This window comes from Schistocerca serialis, chromosome 3 (genome assembly GCF_023864345.2).
Source record: "Schistocerca serialis cubense isolate TAMUIC-IGC-003099 chromosome 3, iqSchSeri2.2, whole genome shotgun sequence".
In the NCBI taxonomy this organism is placed as follows: Eukaryota; Metazoa; Arthropoda; class Insecta; order Orthoptera; family Acrididae; genus Schistocerca; species Schistocerca serialis.
The window spans coordinates 570,468,384-570,489,672 of NC_064640.1; the positions used below are offsets into that span (position 1 = coordinate 570,468,384).

At 38.5% G+C, this 21,289-nt stretch overlaps 1 protein-coding gene across 1 annotated transcript in view; it reads right to left on the reverse strand.

Moving 5' to 3' along the window:
• Positions 1 to 1,957: 1,957 nt before the first annotated feature.
• LOC126470462 (microtubule-associated protein futsch-like) overlaps positions 1,958 to 21,289 on the reverse strand; it is a 525,429-nt gene continuing 506,097 nt past the window's right edge. Inside the window, exon 47 of the mRNA XM_050098320.1 lies at positions 1,958 to 4,812. Within this exon, the coding sequence (XP_049954277.1) occupies positions 2,679 to 4,812 (2,134 nt within the window). The 3' untranslated portion in view covers positions 1,958 to 2,678. The remainder of the gene's footprint in view (positions 4,813 to 21,289) is intronic.

The window sequence follows — 21,289 nt, forward strand, 5'->3', positions numbered from 1 at the left end:
ATTTTGTCAGGTTAAAAATCAGGAAACCCAGCACAGGTGTCAATCTGCTACAGACTTCAATTATAGTTCTATGTGCTGTACATGGAACACAGGGAGTCCAACAGGCTTTTCTATGGGATCTGCAGCTATACCTCAAATTAATGTATCCTCCATAAATTGGATTTACTCTGAGACGTTTCTAAGAAAACATAATTTGATGTTTAGATTCTAATCATGTCAATGTAGCTGAGAGTACTTGATGGAGGAAATATTTTTCATGTGTCTTGGCTCTGTAACAAGTGGTGTGTGTATGTTTTATATAACAGATTAACACTTTTCCCCCCTCTTATAGACAACAGTCATTTTATGAGTGAATCATACCAACAGTGTTGGCAGTAATTTTTCTATGAATTGTTGTCATACCATGCGCAACTGAGTACATGATACATATGCACATATATGCACTCACTACTGTCATGCATAAAATCTACATTTATCAGTGTTGCAAAATATTATGCTTACCAAGCTTTGGCCTTGTGTAGCACAATTTTCGAAAGGACACTATCTACCCCACATTTCTTTCTTGTTCTTGAAAGCATGTTCATAAATCGGCAACTAGTTTAATTGTGAAAAAGCATTAGGAATGCAAAGAAACCTACGACCAGTTGATGAATGAGAAAGGTGAAAGATTCATAACAGTCAAATGATCTGTTGCAGCGAAGTTTAAATATAAATAGCGGAAAGAAGGGAGCGAGCATGTATACAATGATACAATTCTGCTGTGTCTAGTTTCCTGAAGCAGTTAGTAACAACTAATAAAGTGTATTGTGGTAACATAAGAAATGAAAATACAATGAGGAGACAAAACTCATGGGATACCTTCTAATATAATGCTGGACCTCCTTTCGCCCAGCGTAGTGCAGAAACTCAACATGGTATGGACTCTGCAGCTCATTGGCAGTCCCATGCCGATATTTTAAGCCATGCTGACTTTAATAGCCATCCATAATTGCACAAGGGTTTGCCAGTGCAGCATTTTGTGCACTATCTGATCTTTTAATTATGTCTCATTAATATTTGATGGGATACATATCAGGCGATCCGAGTGGACAAATCATTTATTTAAACTGTCCATAATGTTCTTAACATCAATGATTAACAATTATGGCTCAGTGAAATGGTGCACTGTCATCTACAAAAATTCCATCATTGTTTGGGAACATGACACCCACAAATAAGTCACAAATTAAAGCACACTTGACAGCACTACTCAGTACCCCACAGTGACAGCCTAGATATCTTCAGAATGTACTCTGAACCTTACTTTCCTTCTAATCTCATACACATATTCTGACACAAACTATAAATCGATGTCAAACTTAATAATGTGACTATTTGTATGAGATAGTGCTATTTTCTAGACAAAAAATGTCACATATACTAATTAGTATTTCTGTGAATGGAAAATAATAGATAATAAACATACAGAATTTTGAATGTACCAAGATAACTGTAACACAGTGAAACAACATCTGATGTAAAAACAAACATATTATGTAGAGTGAAACATTTCAGGTGCAGCATTTCATTTTCTTACAATACAGAAAATAGTATGCAACAATAGTTACAGTGTTTGCTAAACTGATAAGAAAATGCTCCAAAGTGTCATAAAAGATAAAATATTTCCAACATAAAAAAACTGTTAGTAGACATAAAGACTCAAAGTGAGATGAAACTACTGCCATTATCCACCGTTTTTCCTCTGAAAAAGCAGTTACAAATATTTTTAGACTTATTAAATAACACTGAAAACACACATTCGCTCACATGGATATAGACCAGTAACCACCACAACACAGCGTGATACACAGCCCCCCAAATACCAAATCCATGGCAGAATGAAAATATCGCCAATAAATACTCTATTTTATAATCTGACTCATTAAACCTCAGTTCCCTGCATATAAAATACAAAAGATAAATTGAGACATAAAATTTATTTTCATACATTATACAAATTTTTGGATTTAAATACATAATTGTGACAAAATAGTTTGAGACATTACATTATCTTTACAAATATGTATTATCTTTTTAACATGCTGAAAAATATCACCATGTGGTACCTGTGATAAATATATAATATATTAGCACAACAGAAATACATCTCACAACATTAATCCAAATTTATGTATCACCAGAATAATGCCAATATCTTTTAAATATTGTAGCAATATCCAGCCAATATCTTTCAGATACTGTAATCCTATCATACATACTAGGTTATGCACATTCAAGAATAACTTTCAACAGCCTTATACAAAATTTGCATTTCTGAGGGCTGATGGATGCATCTTGTACTGAAAGCCAATGAGTCCGAATCTGCAGCACAGGTCATTTTATGCCATCTCATAATACTAAGTTTAAACATACATCATACACTTTACACAGTGAAGTTCTCCCCAGTACTGAAAGCCAATGAGTCCGAACCTGTAGCACGGGTCATTTTATGCCATCTCATAATACTAAGTTTAAACATACATCATACACTTTACACAGTGAAGTTCTCCCCAGTATGTACACTTAGATATGTTTTTATTATCTCTCTACAACCCGTAATTATGTGTGACAAAATTTGTATCATTGTATCTAAATGCATCTTATGCTAAACATACAGAAGACAGCACCATGTGCACACATTACATTGTATTATGTACTCTTAAATGTCGCCTCATACTGCTGGACTGGTTAAAAGTTTTTTCACATACTTCACATTTGTATGGTTTTTCTCCAGTATGTACATACATGTGTATCTTCAAATTACCTGATCCAATAAAAGATTTCCCACAAACATTACACTTGTAACGTCGTACTCCTGTATGGATAGCAAGGTGTTGTTTCAGAAGACAATATCGATAGAAGTATTTACAACAAAAGGTACATTTATATCGCCTGCCTTCACTTGGGGCAATGCATGAATGCTTTTTCAGCGTAGTGGACTTGCTAAAAGATTTAAAACAAATGTCACACCTGTAGCATCTTTCCTTTGCATGTGTATATGTATGCTGCTTCAAATTGCCAAGAAGACCAAAAGTTTTACCACAAATTTCACACTTGTGTGGCTTTTCTCCTGTATGTACAACTTTATGTTTTTGCAATGAGCCTGATTGCTTGAAACACTTTCCACAAATGCAGCACTTATGAGGTCTCTCTCCTGTATGGATACGCCCATGCCTCTTCAAATGTTCTTTCTGCTTAAACTGTCTATTGCAAACATTACACGTATACGGATATTCTCCTGAATGTGACATCAAATGTCTCTTCAAATTGCCCATCACACCAAATGATTTACCACAGATATTGCAGATGCAGTTTTTTTCTCCAGTATGCGTACGTCGGTGTGTTAAAAGGTTACTTGACTTCTTAAAGGGTTTATCACATAAATCACAAAGATACATTTTCACCTTCCGTCCACTCCTAACTGACCATTTGTATGTGACACGTATATTCTTAAATTTGGAATTTGATGACTGTGCAGCACTAATAGATACGGCCAACTCCTGTTGTGACACATTATGAATCTGAGGCAAAAACCTTTTCTTGTCAGAAAGGTCAAGGTCAACAACACCGTCTCTCTGTTCTACAGCTGTGCACTGTTCCTTTCTGCTCATGTGCATTTCCAAGTGAAATTCTGTATTGAAAACCTTGCCACACTGTTTACAGTTGTATGAAGGGGCATATGTAGTATCTATATGAGTAAATTCATGTTTCGTAAGACTATCTTTTGATAACAAGACTTTTGGACATGAACTACATTTGAATTCAGAATGAGTAGTTCCTCCTGTAGTTCTGTCAGACTTATCTGAGCAATCACTCGTTTTCTTTTCTTGTGTCCTCCTTTGTATTCCATTAAGGTACTGTATGGAATCATCTATTCTGCTACAAAGTTTCAAAAAATGTTTTTTCAGTCTTGATGCCGTACTAAACGTTCCACCACACACACTGCAGATGTATGAGTACATTTCTTCGCCATCAACATGATCATAGACATCTTTTGATAATAACTCTTTATTGTTGGTGTTGGGAGCATGTTTAACTTGTGCCACTTCTTCCTTGACCACTTCATTCTCCTGCAAGTTCCTGTGCTCATGATGTGTATCTTCTTGCAACTGATTATCGCTATTCCATGATTCTTCACGATATGACTTCTTACAACCATACTTATAGTGTCTTCTCAAGCTAAAAGCTGCACTTAAAATCTTGCCACACAATTTACAAATATGTGAAGGTGCCTGTACACCATCCATATGAGTAAATACATGTCTTATGAGACAATATTTTGATGGAAAAACTTTTTCACAAGAACTGCAAGTAAATTCACCATCTGCACTTTCATTTTTTGCCAAGAAACTATTAATATCAGTTTTACAGTTCCCTTCTTGAGTCTTATGACTAAAATGACAGGGCTCTTTGTGCAATATTCTAGAACAACTCTTTTCATTGTGTCTCTGCAATTCAACATCTGAATTAAAAACTATCCCACAAAATTTACAAATGTGTACAGGAGCATCCAAACCAGTATGGGTAAATACATGTTTGATAAGACTGTATTTTGATAAGAAAACACCTGAGCAGGAATTGCAATTATAATTACAAGCAGAATCTCCTACTTTTTCACAGTCGTCTTGGTTGGAATCTTCTGTGATATTTTCAAGGCTCCCTGACCTGTTACGGTGACCTTGATTTGCATTTCCTGGAATATGATATCTGTAGTCTTCTGACAGTGTCACAATACAGCTGTCAACCTGCAGTTGATCTTTTTTTGCCATATTCCTAGAGAAAAAAAAACCATAAAATAAAAATACAGACACTGCTATCTTAAACCTAAGAGAACACAGTATACAGGTTTATAAAATTTGTAAATCGCAAGCATATTTTCTGGAAGGCACAGGGATGCTAAACTACTGGTGTTCAATTTATATTGGAAAACCTGTGATTTATGACTCACACTTTTTAGCTCTGTTGGAAGTTTATTGACAAAATAACCTGGAAGAGTGCACATCATTCTGTATAATGGTAAGTAACTGTTATCAAAACGCCTGTTATTCTAAACACAAATGTCACCATGGAATATATGTACTGGGATGGCAAAGTTAGACTTCCAAGATACCTGTAGACTGAGCTGCACAAACTTCAAGTACAGAAAAAAACTTACATAAATCGGGAGCAAATCTGATAAAATTAAACAAATATATCATTTCCATTTATAATATGAATATAATAGAGGGAAACATTCCACGTGGGAAAAATATATATAAAAAACAAAGATGCTGTAACTTACCAAATGAGAAAGCGCTGGTATGTTGATAGACACAATAACAGTCGAGGCGGAAGTATAGAGGCAAAGATGTTTTTGAATGACAGGTGAGGTATGAGGGGCGGCAACTTGAAATTAGAGGAGGTTGAGGCCTGGTGGGTGACGGGAAGAGAGAATATATTGAAGGGCAAGTTCCCATCTCCGGAGTTCTGATAGGTTGGTGTCAGTGGGAAGTATCCAGATAACCCGGACGGTGTAACACTGTGCCCAGATGTGCTGGCCGTGTGCCAAGGCATGTTTAGCCACAGGGTGATCCTCATTACCAACAAACACTGTCTGCCCGTGTCCATTCATGAGAATGTACAGTTTGTTGCTGGTCATTCCCTCATAGAAGGCTTCACAGTGTAGGCATGTCAGTTGGTAAATCACGTGGGTGCTTTCACACGTGGCTCTGCCTTGATTGTATACACCTTCCAGGTTACAGGACTGGAGGAGTAGGTGGTCATGGGAGGGTGTATGGGACAGGTTTTACATCAGGAGCCAGAGGGTAGGGAAGGTGGTTTGGGGATTTCATAGAGATGAACGAAGAGGTTACGAAGGTTAGGTGGATGGCAGAAGGGCACTCTTGGTGGAGTGGGGAGGATTTCATGAAGGATGGATCTCATTTCAGAGCAAGATTTGAGGAAGTCGTATCCCTGCTGGAGAGCCACATTCAGAGTCTGATCCAGTCCCGGAAAGTATCCTGTCACAAGTGGGGCACTTTTGGGGTTCTTCTGTGGGAGGTTCTGGGTTTGAGGGAATGAGGAAGTGGCTCTAGCTATTTGCTTCTGTACCAGGTCAGGAGGGTAGTTGCGGGATGCGAAAGCTGTTTTCAGGTTATTGGTGTAATGGTTCAGGGATTCAGGATTGGAGCAGATTCGTTTGCTACAAAGACCTAAGCTGTAGGGAAGGGACCGTTCGATATGGAATGGGTGGCAGCTGTCATAATGGAGGTACTGTTGCTCGTTAGTGGGTGTTATGTGGACGGATGTGTGAAGCTGGCCACTGGACAGATGGAGGTCAATGTTGAGGAAAGTGGCATAGGATTTGGAGTAGGACCAGGTGAATGTGATGGAACCAAAGGAGTTGAGGTTGGAGAGGAAATTCTGGAGTTCTTCTTCACTGTGAGTCCAGATCATGAAGATGTCATCAATAAATCTGTACCAAACTTTGGGTTGGCAGACTTGGGTAACCAAGAAGGCTTCCTCTAAGCGACCCATAAATAGGTTGGCGTACAAGCTGACCATCCTGGTACCCATGGCTGTTCCCTTTAATTGTTGGTATGTCTGGCCTTCAAAAGTGAAGAAGTTGTGGGTTAGGATGAAGCTGGCTAAGGTAATGAGGAAAGAGGTTTTAGGCAGGGTAACAGGTGATCGGCGTGAAAGGAAGTGCTCCATCGCAGTGAGGCCCTAGATGTGCAGGATGTTTGTGTATAAGGAAGTGGCATCAACGGTTACAAGGATGGTTTCCGGGGGTAACAGACTGGGTAAGGATTCCAGGTGTTCGAGAAAGTGGTTGGTGTCTTTGATGAAGGATGTGTGTCTATCAACATACCAGCGCTTCCTTGTTTGGTAAGCTACAGCATGTTTGATTTCCATTTATCAGCTGTATTATCCCATTTGCCCACATTTCTTTCAATACAGTAAACTGTGCCTGATTATACCCAAAATCCTGGACTAGTGTGAGCATAATTCGCAATCTGATGGTTCCACACAAACTGAATTATGTATATAGATGATGATGCTGATGATAACAACAACAATAATAATCATAATTTAGTGTGGTTCAAGTGCAAGTCTTTCTAAGTGACGTCAGTACCCCTATCCTACCCCAATTATCCAACCAGGGATATGGGATCTACAGTTTAATGTGTAATATGAACCATGTTTTGTTTCTGGTGACTCATCACACTGTTGAGAGCTGAAGGTTAAGTTAAAACAAAGGCTGAAAAATCTGTGGTCCGACCAAGATTTGATCCTGCAACTTCTCAGTTTCGAGATAAACACTTTACCACAAGACCACCAGGCTTGGCAGATTAAAGTGTTTACACCACGAAGGGACCTTAAGCACTTTACCACTAGACCACCTGGCCTGGCAGGTTCAACTGCTTACTCCACCAAGGGACCTTCATTCCTGACATAAATATCAACTTGACAGCTATACTCCTTCCTGAGAAAAAGGGGTCTTAACAGATTCATGAGAAAAGTGGGTTTAACAGATGGACAGGCAGACAACACAGTGATCCTATAAGGGTTCCAGTTTTACTGGCTGAGTTATAGAACCCTAAAATGAATGAAAAATAATAATTATATTATGGTTTCTTAAACAATTTTTTTTTACACTATACTTCTCACATATGTAAGTTAAGTATGCTCACACATGCTGTATAAACATAAAATTTCCATTTTAAAGTATGACACATGAACAGGAGTGGCAGTTTATTATAGGAGTACAGTGAGTGCTTGATGAGCACTTGATGTGTTCCTTCCCTTCCAGTTTTTAATATTTTTATAACTGTTTATATTCATTAGCAATTTTACATTTTTGTTTTTTTTTTAGATTTAGTTCAGATGATGATTCATTGAAGTCAAAACCTGTTAACTGTAATACAACCATCAAATATAATAATGGCATTTGGGAATGAAGTGTCTTTCAAATACATTTGTGCTCCAGTTTGACAATTTCAAATTTAAACAAATTTTATTTTCCACACATTATCCTCTTCTTATGCCAGATTGGATACTGAGATGTGTTAATACTCTCAGCTGTACTCAAAACCACCAGTAGCATGGCAATTGTCTACATTATCTCTCTATCCCTTTTTATAGGGTCATTTTAATAATGAGCATTTCAGTCTATATGTAAACCACCCATAAGTCAAATATATGTAGCACAGGTCACAGTAGCCAACCAATGCATGATGAACTGATCTTAATTAAGTCTACTTGATACTACATCACATCCATGTAATGTATCCCTTTTCAGCGGTTTGATAATTGCTTCAGTTTTCTCCTTGCTTGTTTCCTGCAGCTGCATGTAGCATAATTGGCTTTGTGTACTAACTTTTAGAAGTTCTGCACACTTGCCTACATTCTGAACAACTCTTCTGGATCACTAATAGTATCCTTCCCCACAGAATAGATGTGATACCTTGAACATCCACATTTTGTCCTAATACTTCTTTAACTGACCATATTGCTTTAATTTTGTTTCAATAGCTGCTTATTCTCCTGATGTGATGCGTTGTTTCAGCCTATGTAATGACTTTCTTCAGCACTTTGCAGTATTACGTGTAGGGACATTCTGTAACTTGCCTATGAGTGACGACATTATTATACAACTTCAGTTTCCTCCTAATTCCATCAGTTACCCAAATGAATTGCTTTCGAGTATACTTTGAATCTGCATAAGAATATGTGCACTATTTCTTTCCTATATTTCATATTTCTGTCTGAAAGATAGTAACACCACTGCCATCCCAACAGCTACCAGAGCAGCTGATGGGAGCTTGTGGAACCATTTTGAGCTTTTGTAGTGGACAGCCTTACCATACCTACTGCAAGTTAGGTCTTTGCACTACACGATAGTGGTCCCAAGATCAACTGCTATATAGCCATGAAACAAGCACATGGAATTTGGAAAATATGAGCTACTTCTTGATACCATGAAACAAGCACATGGAATTTGGAAAATATGAGCTACTTCTTGATGGATCCACACTGCTGATGACTTTATACACACATGCAGCACTGGCAAATTAAATATAAACATAAAAACCCCTGTTCTCTAATGCACATCATTAACAGGACTTCTCTTACATATGCGTTACATACTTCAGTTAATGCTCTATACAAGAATTTAATGACAATCTATAATAAATACCTCCCCATTAGGTCATTAACACTTTAAAAAATAGTGTGTTTGCCTTTCAGTTTGTTGTGGCTTCAACTAAATTTGTCTTCCCAGCAGTCACTTTTTTCCACCCGAGTTCTGACTGTAAATCAGAAAAGGGTCTTTACTTAAGGTTGGTTAGTTGATTTGGGGAAAGGGACCAAACAGTGAGGTCATCCATCCCATTTGATTAGGGATGGATGGGGAAGGAAGTTGGTCATGTTGTTTCAAAGAAACCATCCTGGCATTTGCCTAATCGATTTAGGGAAATCACAGAAAATGTAAATCAGGATGGCTGGAAGTGTGTTTCAACTGTCATCCTTCTGAAAGCAAGTCCAGTGTCCTAATCAACGCACCACCTCGCTCAGTGGTCTGTACTTAGGACGATATCTGTGGATGACCACATACACAAGGTCAGCATAAAAGTCAGCAATTCTTTGATTATCATCGTCTATAAACTTGCTTTCAACAATCACTTGAATCAAATACTTTATTCTCTGCATCTTCTCTCCTGAAATCTACCTAGGAGATTTTAACAAGCAGCATGAACAAAAAATGTTGAATAGTGAACGAGGACAGGGATGGCCTAGTACACTGGGGTGAAGAAAGTAATCTTAATTTAGCTTTTGATGCAAATGATGGTAACATCTTTCAATTGAAATCTTGGAGAACTGAAAGCAAGCCTCATCTTTATTTTGTCACAACAAATGAAAACAACCTATCTTTGCAGCCTTCCCTTGAGCATTGCCTAATTTTCCTCATTCTCCACATTGGCAAGAAGTACTAGGAGAGGGAATTACTGTTCTTATAATAATATCATGCTTCACACCACACAGAATTTCTGAAAAGCTAACTAGCTTCTCTAGGTAGTTTGATTTGACAGGCAGCTTGATAGGATTCCTACAAATTAACAGAACAACAGTACAAACTGGGGTGATATGAGCACAATGAGGAACTCTTATAACCAATTCTTCAAAGGTTAAGGTATGGAGGTTGAAGATCAAATTCTATATATCCATGAAATAAGCAAATGGTTAGACATAATGTAACAACTGAACTTCTCCAGAACAAGTAGGAAAGCAAGATGTCTGCTATGCTGGCTGTGAGAAAGCAATCTGTTTACATGAAAAACTAACCACGTATCAGCAACCTGCAAAACAAAGCTGCAAATCACATCACAGAAACTTACATGGCTGTAGGAGTCTGAGTTCTTACCACCACATAAAATGATGATGTAAAAGGCTATGATCATTTGCTGATAACCTGCCTTGATGACAAACTTTTTGAAGTGATGAAATTACTGCCACCCTGAAAAAAATGAAAGGCTACTAGTTTCAATGGTACTCACTGAGTGTTCCTGTTTCACTGCTGTAAATATCCAATTAGGAGGCTCTCACGATTTATCACCAATTCAAGGGGGTGGGTTGTTTGGGGGGAAGAGACCAAACAGTGAGGTCACTGGTCTCATCAGATTAGGCAAGGACGGGGAAGAAAGTTGGCCATGCCCTTTCAGAGGAACCACCCCGGCATTTGCCTGGAGCGATTTAGGGAAATCACGGAAAACCTAAATCAGGATGGCCGGACGTGGGATTGAACCGTCATCCTCCCGAATGCGAGTCCAGTGTGCTAATCACTGTGTATCACCAACACAATGCAATCAGGTAATAAACTTTAATTTATCAGGAAAGCATCAATAGTCACCATGCTTACATCAGATAAATCAAATATGCCACAGTTGCCACACGAATACCCTCCTCTGTATATATACAAGTGTCTTGAGAGGGTAATTTTTAGTCATATGAGCTGTCTCATACTGTCACATAAAACTGAGGATCAAATACCAGTTATGGCAACAGAGTCAACAACAAGAACTCACACTTCCCTCTGAATCATGTTTATTAAGCACACACAATGTACCGATGGAGCTGAACTGCCCATCTCACCAAATTGTGCTCCTATTCATACATACTTATGAAGTTTCACAGCATTCTATATTCCATAAATAAGTCACAAAACTTCCCAAGTCTTAAATGATAAATTATTGCAGTAGACATGAGTAGAACTGGTTCCCCACATATTACAATCCTGTGACTTATAATTGTTACTCCATGATGGACTACATCTTCCTGGATCAATCTAGCCTGTCGGCTTTCATGTGGCAGGGATGATGGAACCCCAAATACTGGCTGTGTTTTAACATCCTCACGGCCAGTGTGATGTTCAAATGGAGTTACTTCCATCAAGCCATCATAATTTTTTGTCAAATATTCATGTTCTTGTATTGGAAACACCTATTATCAATATGTAGATCAAGACTATGAAAGGATTTCATGCAAAGGGCGTGATTGACAACTGCACTGTTGTCTCCTCGATGTAGGATAACTATCCGTGGCTTTCTGGTACTGTCTGATGAGTAACATAGCATTCAGTAGAATCCAAAGAAGCATTTTAATCATTTTTCTAGTACACCAACATTTCACACAGAAGTAACAGTCAATATTATTCCCCTGAGTTTAGCTTACAGGTCTGTGTTTGTACATAAAAGGTCTTTATGCATGCCACCTGTTTTGTTTCTTCACCTTAGGTGAAGAGCTGTTTGATGTAAACATCCTCAGCATCAACAGGTTGAAACAGAAACAATGTATCCACTGTTGTTTCACCTTCTGAAACATACAGTGTCATTCTTTGCTGTGTTGTATATTAATGGCATGACAGGCAGTAACATATTCCAGTCTCTTTGTTCAGTATCAACATACATTAAGAGGTTATCCGCTAATGTCTTACTAAAATGTTCTGTGAGGCCATTCATCTGTGGCTGGTAAGCAGTGCGTGAACAATGTTGCATAAGCATCTAGTTACTTCAAATAACAGTTTGATAGAAACTCTTTACGAACAATGTTGCATAAGCATCTAGTTACTTCAAATAACAGTTTGATAGAAACTCTTTACCACAATCAGAAATTATCACACATGATGTAGCATCTTAAAAAAAAAAAAATTATTTCTTCAGTATTTCCTGGTGCTTTGGCAGTCAGAATAGCAAGTAAAGTAGTATGTTTCATACTACCCTTAATTTATTCACATCTGTTGACTTGGGAAGCCTACGCAAGAGGTCAATTCTGATTCAGTGAAATGTAGGACCTGCAGGAGGAATTGATGCCTAATGAGCTTAGGGTAACTGAAGCACACCTCAGTTGTCAGAATTCCCTATGATGGCTTACATACTGCACGACAGATTATACCTGCTTCTGATCCTATAACAGTCTTCACAGATCCCCAATGGCATGATGTATGATGGTTCAGATGGCTCTGAGCACTATGCGACTTAACTTCTGAGGTCATCAGTCACCTAGAACTTAGAACTAATTACACCTAACTAACCTAAGGACATCACACACATCCATGCCCGAGGCAGGATTCGAACCTGCGACCGTAGTGGTCGCTCGGCTCCAGACTGTAGTGCCTAGAACCGCACGGCCACTCCGGCCGGCGCATGATGTCAGAAGATCATGAAAGTACTTCTGGGCTGTATGGCTGTGGTCCATGGAACTTTTCTATCTCTGACGTTTTGTCCAAAGCTACTTTTATTTTTTATTTTTATTTACACGTCAAGTTCCTTAGGACCAAATTGAGGAGCAAATCTCCAAGGTCATGGAACGTGTCAGTACATGAACTTACAACATAAAAGTAATAACACATAAAAATAAACGTTCATGAACCTGAAAAAAGTCTATCCATAAGTTTAAGTAAACGCTATCAGCATTACAAAAGAATCAGCTTAACTTTTCAAGGAACTCCCCGACAGAATAGAAGGAGTGACCCATGACGAAACTCTTCAGTTTCGATTTGAAAGCGCGTAGATTACTGCTAAGATTTTTGAATTCGAGTGGCAGCTTATTGAAAATGGATGCAGCAGTATACTGCACACCTTTTTGCACTGGAGTTAAGGGAGTCCGATCCAAATGGAGGTTTGATTTCTGCCAAGTATTAACCGAGTCAAAGCTGCTTATTCTTGGGAATAAACTAATATTGGTAACAAGAAACGACAATAAGGAATATACATATTGAGAGGCCAATGTCAAAATACCCAGACTAATGTACAAAGGTCGACAAGAGGTTCGTGAACTCACACCACTTATTGTCTGAACCGCCTGTTTCTGAGCCAAAAATGTCCTTTTAGAATGGGAAGAGTTACCCCAAAACATAATACCATACGACATAAGTGAATGAAAATAAACAAAGTAGACTAATTTGTGTGTCGAAGTATCACTCACTTTTGATACCGTTCGAATAATAAAAATGGCAGTATTAAGTCTTTGAACAAGATCCTGAATGTCGGCTTTCCATGACAGCTTACTATCTATCTGAACACCTAGAAATTTGAACTGTTCAGTTTCAGTAATCATATGCCCGTTCTGTGAGATTAAAACATCAGGTTTCGTTGAATTGTTTGTTAGAAACTGTAAAAACTGAGTCTTACTGTGATTTAACATTAGTTTATTTTCTACAAGCCATGAACTGAGGTCATGTACTGCACTACTTGAAACAGAGTCAATGTTGCACAAAACATCCTTTACTACCAAGCTAGTGGCATCAGCAAATATTTCACAGTTACCCATAATACTAGAGGGCATATCATTTATATAAATAAGGAACAGGAGCAGCCCCAACACTGATCCCTGGGGCACCCTCCACTTGACAGTCCCCCACTCAGATCCCACGTCACAGCCGTTATCAACATTGTGAATAATGACCTTTTTCTGCCTGTTGCTAAAGTAAGAGGTGAACCAATTGTGAGCTACTCCCCTTATTCCGTAATGGTCCAACTTCTGGAGCAACATTGTGAGATCAACACAGTCAAATGCCTTAGTTAAATCAAAGAATACGCCAAGTGTTCCAAACTTTTTGTTTAGCCCATCCAGTACCTCACAGAGAAAAGAGAATATAGCATTTTCAGTTGTTAAACGACTTCTAAAGCCGAACTGTACATTTGATAGCAAATCGTGTGATATAAAGTGATCAATTAACCTTACATACACAGCCTTTTTGATAACTTTTGCAAACACTGATGGCGTAGAAATAGGTCTAAAATTATCTACATTATCCCTTTCTCCCTTTTTATAAAGCGGCTTTACTGCTGGGTACTTTAATTGCTCAGGAAACTGACCATTCCTAAAGGAAAAATTACAAATATGGCTAAATACATGGCTAACATGTGCAGCACAGTACTTTAATATTCAGCTAGACACTCCATCATAACCATGAGAGTCCTTAGTCTTCAGTGGTTTAATTATTGACTCAATCTCCCTCTTGTCTGTATCACAGAGGAGTATTTCAGATATCAATCTTGGAAAGGCATTTGCTAAGAAATTTATATGATTTCCTGTAGAAACCAAAATTTTTATTTAATTCACCAGCAATGCTCAGAAAATTTTTGTTAAATACTGTACATATATCTGATTTATCAGTAACAGAAATATTATTACTGCAAACTGACTTTATATCATCAACCTTGTGCTGCTGACCAGACATTTCCTTCACAACTGACCACATGGCTTTAATTTTATCCTGTGATTTAGCTATTCTATTTGCATACCACAAACTCTTTGCCTTGCTAATAACATTTTTAAGCACTTTACAATATTGTTTGTAATGGGCTACTGTAGCTTGATTGTGACTACTTCTAACATTGTGATATAATTCCCACTTTGTTCTACAAGATATCCTTATCCCACTAGACAGCCAACCGGGCTGTCCATTACTGCTATTACCCCATTTAGAATGTTGTAATGGAAAGCAACTCTCAAAGAGCATGAGAAATGTGTTATGGAAAGCATTGTATTTATCATCTATATTATCGGCACTATAAACATCTTGCCACTCTTGTTCCTTGACAAGTTTAAAAAAACTCTCTATTGCTGTTGGATTAACTTTCCTACATAGTTCGTAATTAAATATGACATTGGTTTGAGTACAAAAGCCTTTTAGTGTTAAAATTTGTGCATCAAGGTCTGAAAGGCCATTCACCCTTTTACTAACAGAATGCCCATCTAGTAATGAAGAATGAATAAAAATATTGTCTACTGTTCCCCTGCACCCTTGTTGGAAAAAACACAGTATGCATCAGATCATATGAATTTAGGAGATCTACCAATATCCTTTTTCTTGCACAATCATATACAAAATTAATATTGAAGTCACCACATATAACTACTTTCTGGTACTTCCTACAAAGTGAATCAAGAATCCTCTCTAGCTTAAGCAAAAATGCTCTGAAGTCGGAGTTAGGGGACCTATAAACAACAACAATTACAAGTTTAGTTTCACTAAATTCAACTAATGCTGCACAACTTTCAAATATCTGTTCAGTGCAGTGTCGTGATACATCTATGGACTCAAATAAAATACTGTTTTCTACGTACAGAGCCACTCCCCCACCCCGCAAGGAATTCCTTAAGAAACAGCCAGCTAATCTGTAGCCTGGTAAAGGAAGCCTCTGAATTATCAAATTATTTAGGTGGTGCTGTGATATACCAATAATTTCAGAGTTAACATCTATTAGCATGTCATTAACTTTATCTCTAATACCTCTTATATTTTGACGAAATATGCTAGTTCCTTCTCTACTTGGAAACATTACATTTTCTGAAGCTGAGCCCTTAGTTAGAGGGACTTCCTTTAAGCAGGTATATCTATCAGCTGACTTCAATCTAAAAAAGGTGCAGCTCTAACACCAACTACTACAGCAATTTTTCCATGAGTGACACCACTGCCACCACCACCACCACCACCACCACCACCACCACCCACTACACTGTCACCTATAAGCTTAACCAGCCTCCCCTTCCCATACCTATTGAGGTGCAGGCCATGCCTAGTGAAACCCCATCTACTGATGGACCCAACTGGCACCACTGAGATGTGATCCATGCCCTCCGCCATCAGTGCCCTCCCCTACATTGGACATCTTCGGAGGTGCCCCTTTTGTGCTGAGTCTTGCCGACTGACGAGTCGGACGTTGAAGAACAGCCTAACCTAAATACCGTCGAAAGTGGGCATGGTCTGGATTTCACATGATAGCAGAAATAAACCTTGTCATGGATAAAATATAGCTATTGACCATAGTACGTCAAAAATAACAACTTCTCATCGATTCTGTAGCACCACTGTCCATATATTGCTGAGTTTCATAGCTTCTTCTTTCCTGTTAAAATTATCCCCATGTTTATATATTCCAATGGCTTCTCTATATAGCCATGGATAATAGTTTGACATAATACATAAAACTTCTGTTTCCGAAAATTTCACTATGTGATCACCTGATTGACGAGCATGTTACGCTACAATTCACTTGTCTGTTTTCCCTAATCAGTAAAGACTTTTATGTTCCTACAACCATATATTCACACTTCTCTTTGTAGTTCCAATGTAGACCCTACCACGTGTACACGGAATCTTGTATACGTCACTTGCAGACAGAGGGGGTCGTCTATCCTTAACAGAATGAAGTGCTTGGCCTATTTTCTTAGTTGGTCTGAAAATCTGTCGAACATTATGTTTCCTTAAAATCTTGCCGATTTGATCAGTTACTTTTTTGATGAAGGGTAGAGAAACTGTGTTCTTTCACCACTGTGTCCTATCGTTGTCCTTAGGCCTCCTGTTATTTGGTAACAAAACTCTATTTATTTCCTTACTAGAGTACCTATTCTTGTCAAAAGCCTGCTTTCGATGTTTTAACTCGACGTCCAGGTATTCCAGCGCACTAATCCTTTTCGCTCTGTCCACTAGACTTTTAATTACACCTCTTTTCTGTTGTGGATGATGATTGGAATCCTTATGAAGGTATCTGTTGGTATATATAACTTTCTGAAAGACTATGTTTCAAGCTGCCATCAGTTTGTCTTATAATGAAGACATCCAAGAAGGATACTGCATTGTCTTCCTCCATTCCCATGGTAAACTTCACTCCCCAACAAACCTTTCTTCTCCTCCTCAAGCTACACCTAAAAAAGTACCAGTTGAGGAGATAATTGTGAACGTAGAAGCAGGGATACGAACCCTCCCCAAGGAAACTGCAAATGCAATTCGAATTGAAACCACCAGGGTCTTAATGAGTGAAGCTATACGTCCCAGACTTTATGGCCTACCTAAAGTTCATAAGATTAACCTTCCTCTGAGACCAATTGTCAGTGCTATTAATTACCCAATGTCCCAAATAGCAAGATATCTGGCATCTTGTTTACAACCGCATATTCGCCGAACTGATTCTTATGTAAAAAGACTCATGTCATTTCATTGAGAAACTGAAGGTACTAACTTTGGCTCCTGAGGATATTCTTGTCAGTTTTGACACAGTGTCTTTATTTACGATGATTCTGCTTAACGAAGTTATGGTTTACATAGCAGATGCTTTCCCAGCAGATTTGACTGCTCTTTTCAGACACTGCTTCACCTCTAGTTAGTTCCAGTGCGAGGATGAGTTTTATGAAAAGGTTGATGGTGTGGCCATGGGTAACCCATTGGGTCCTAAGATCGCCAATTTTTACATGGAAAAATTTGAACAATTAGCTCTGCAAAAAGTAAAGAAGAAACCACGTCAATGGTATAGATACATTTGTAGTTTGGTCACATGGCACAAAAGCTTTAGAGGAATTCTTTTGTTATTTAAATAGTTTAAATCCTAAAATCTTGTTTACCATGGAAATGGAGAACGACAATGCAATATCCTTCTTGGATGTCTTCGTTATAAGACAGACTGATGGTAGCTTGAAACATAAAGTCTTTTGGTAGGTTACACATACCGATAGATACTTGCATAAGGATTCCAATCATTATCCACAAAAGAGAAGAGGTGTAATTAAAAGTCTAGGGGACAGAGCTAAAATGATTTGTGTGCCGGAATATCTAGATGTTGAGTTAAAACATCTAAAGCAGGCTTTTGACAAGAATGGGTGCTCTAGTAAGGAAATAAATAGAGTTTTGCAATCGAATAACAGGAAGCCTAAGGACAACGATAGGACACAGTGACGGAAGAACACAGTTTCTCTACCCTTCATCAAAAAAGTAACGTATCAAATCGGCAAGATTTTAAGGAAACACAACATTCAACTGATTTTCAGACCAACTAAGAAAATAGGCCAAGCACTTCATTCTGTTAAGGATAAATGTCCCCCTCTGTCTGCAAGTGGTGGATACAAGATTCCGTGTACATGTGGTAGGTCTACATTGGAACTACAAAGAGAAGTGTGAATACATGCTTGAAGGAACATAAAAGTCTTTGCTGACTAGGGAAAACAGACAAGTCAGTTGTGGCATAACATGCTCTTCAGTCAGGTGATCACGTAGTGAAATATTCGGAAACTGAAGTTTTATGTATTATGTCAAACTATTATCCACAGCTATATAGAGAAGCCGTTGGAATATATAAACATGGGGATAATTTTAACAGAAAAGAAGCAGCTATGAAACTCAGCAATATATCGACTGTGGCACTACAGAATCAATGAGAAGTTTTTACCTTTGACATACTATGGTCGATAGTTATATTTTATCCTTGAGAAGGTTTATCTCTGTTATCATGTGAAATCTAGACCACGCCCACTTTCCACAGTATTTAGGCTGTTCTTCGATGTCTGACTCATCAGTTGGCAAGACTAAGCACAACCAGGAGCACCTCCATAGATGTCCAACATAGCTTTGGACGAAACATCAGGGATAGAAGAGTTCCATGGCACGGCCATACAACCCGGAAGAGTTCTCGGCAGCTGAAACATCCGGTAGTGAAAGCCTTCATTGTATGATCATAAAAATACTTCTATACAGCTATTTGTAAATCAGCAGGGATGACAAGCAGCAATTTTGATCCCCTTGGGTCATACTTTCTTTTATACAAATTTCCGTATATTAGTCTGAATTATTCTTTGGCAGTTTCTGCCTTCTGTAAGGCCTCTATCATCGCCCAGTAATGCTGGATCTTCCTTTTGTTCAGCTGTGGCATATCACTAGCATTGCACTGCTCTTCCCATGGATTCCATGACAGGCAGTTGGCAACCATTTTTGTACACTGCCCAGAAAGTTCTGATACTGATTTTATTCCTGGCGTAAGGCAATGTCAGTGTAGTAACTACTATGGCAATCTGAAGTAACAACTGTAAACAACAGATGCGCATTTGATCAGTCAATTGTCAGCAGGCAGTGTTAAGCCAGTATTACATGTCACACCTAACGTGTACAAGTCAGATGCAGATGGCCTGCCACCTAACAGCAGAACTGGTGCAGCTATGATTTTAGCTGATGGTTTATCCATCAATGAGAAATGAGAACCTTTCTATTCTGCCATGGATCCGCACATATACAGTAGAGAAAGTGTAAACACGCATGTACAGAACACAGCATTTCAAGTGGGCTTTCTGCTTGTTACTGTTTCCACCTGTGGTCAGCAGATAAAATATACATGATCTCTTGAGGACTCTTTCTTGCAATTGCACAAGACACTTTACACGTTTTTCAATGAATAATTTTTTTTATAAATACAGTAATAAAATCAACAAAAATTCCCATTTTTTGTATTGCCACTGAGAAAAGTTGTAAATCTAATGACAGCTTCTTACTGTGATATGGAAAGGAACAAACAACATTTAAGCATGCTTACAGAGACACACAGCAATGAAAGGTGTCTATATGATCCTCTAGATACACTATACCACAATGAGGTGTGTCTACAAATGTTAAATTCTGAGTTTATACGTTTTACATAAATGAACACACAATTTTACTTTTTATATGAGCATGTAACACCTACATTAGTGAAAGTAACACATGTTTGATTTGACTGCAGCTTTTGCATTATTACAGCGAGCAAGGATGGATAGTGTTGGGAGAATAGTCACAAGAGTAAGAGCAGTTGTGACACCTATGACCAGTGAGGACAGCAAAAGCCGTTTTGCATCTTTGCGGATGTACTATTGAGCTGAAAAAAATAAGAGAGACTGAAACAAGTGGCACAGGCATCATAAAAATGCATAAAATGACAGTGAAGTGGTTCCCTTACATGGCTTTCTTAACACACCATGTCACTCCTAAAAAATCCCTCAAGAACATCCACCTCCCGTGGATCTTTCAGCCTCGGCTCCTTCATTAACAGAATGTATTTGTCCGTGCCTTCATCCCATCTTCCGAGTCAGCATCGAACTTAGTTGTTTCTTGGCATTACATCATCATTCTGTCCTGCTCTTAACAACTACAGTGGCTACTGTCACAACAAGTGCTGCAGAGGTAATCATTTGTTAGTATCAGCACGGCATGAAACTAACACTGTAGTCCATAATTCTGTATAATTATAACGTAATTTCATGACAGCTGCACAATTAATAAATACAAACCCAGACCTCTCAGAAATTTTAATATGAGTGAAAAGCAGCTTTACAAAAAGATCAGTTTTTCCACTTAATGTCATAAACAAGACTGCAGTTCAAAATATGTACCCTTGGGGCGCTTGTACAGACTTGTACAAGTTAGTAGTATTGTGTAATAGGGAAAATAAAAATTTGGCATTTCCAGGCTTGTACACTTGGGGTGCTGGTCAAGACATGTATATGACATGTGTACCATGTAATAGGGGCTTTATGTAGTGGACATGTGGCTGTAGTGTGTGAACACTGTTGTGTCACAAATTGCAATGGAGCAACATCTCTAAATCAAGTGTTCAAGACACACTGCAGAATGAATGGAAAATGAGAGAAGCATGTGCAGAATTTGCACTGCACACCTTGACTCCCAAACAAAAATGATGACGTGTGGATATCTGGTGTGACTTGATTGAAATGAAAATACAAACTGTGGTGTCACCGCCAGACACCACACTTGCTAGGTGGTAGCCTTTTAAATCGGCCGCGGTCCGCTAGTATACGACGGACCCGCGTGTCGCCACTGTCAGTGGTAGCAGACCAAGCGCCACCACACGGCAGGTCTAGAGAGACTTACTAGCACTTGCCCAGTTGTACAGCCGACTTTGCTAGGAAAGGTTCACTGAGAATTACGCTCTCATTTGCCGAGACGATAGTT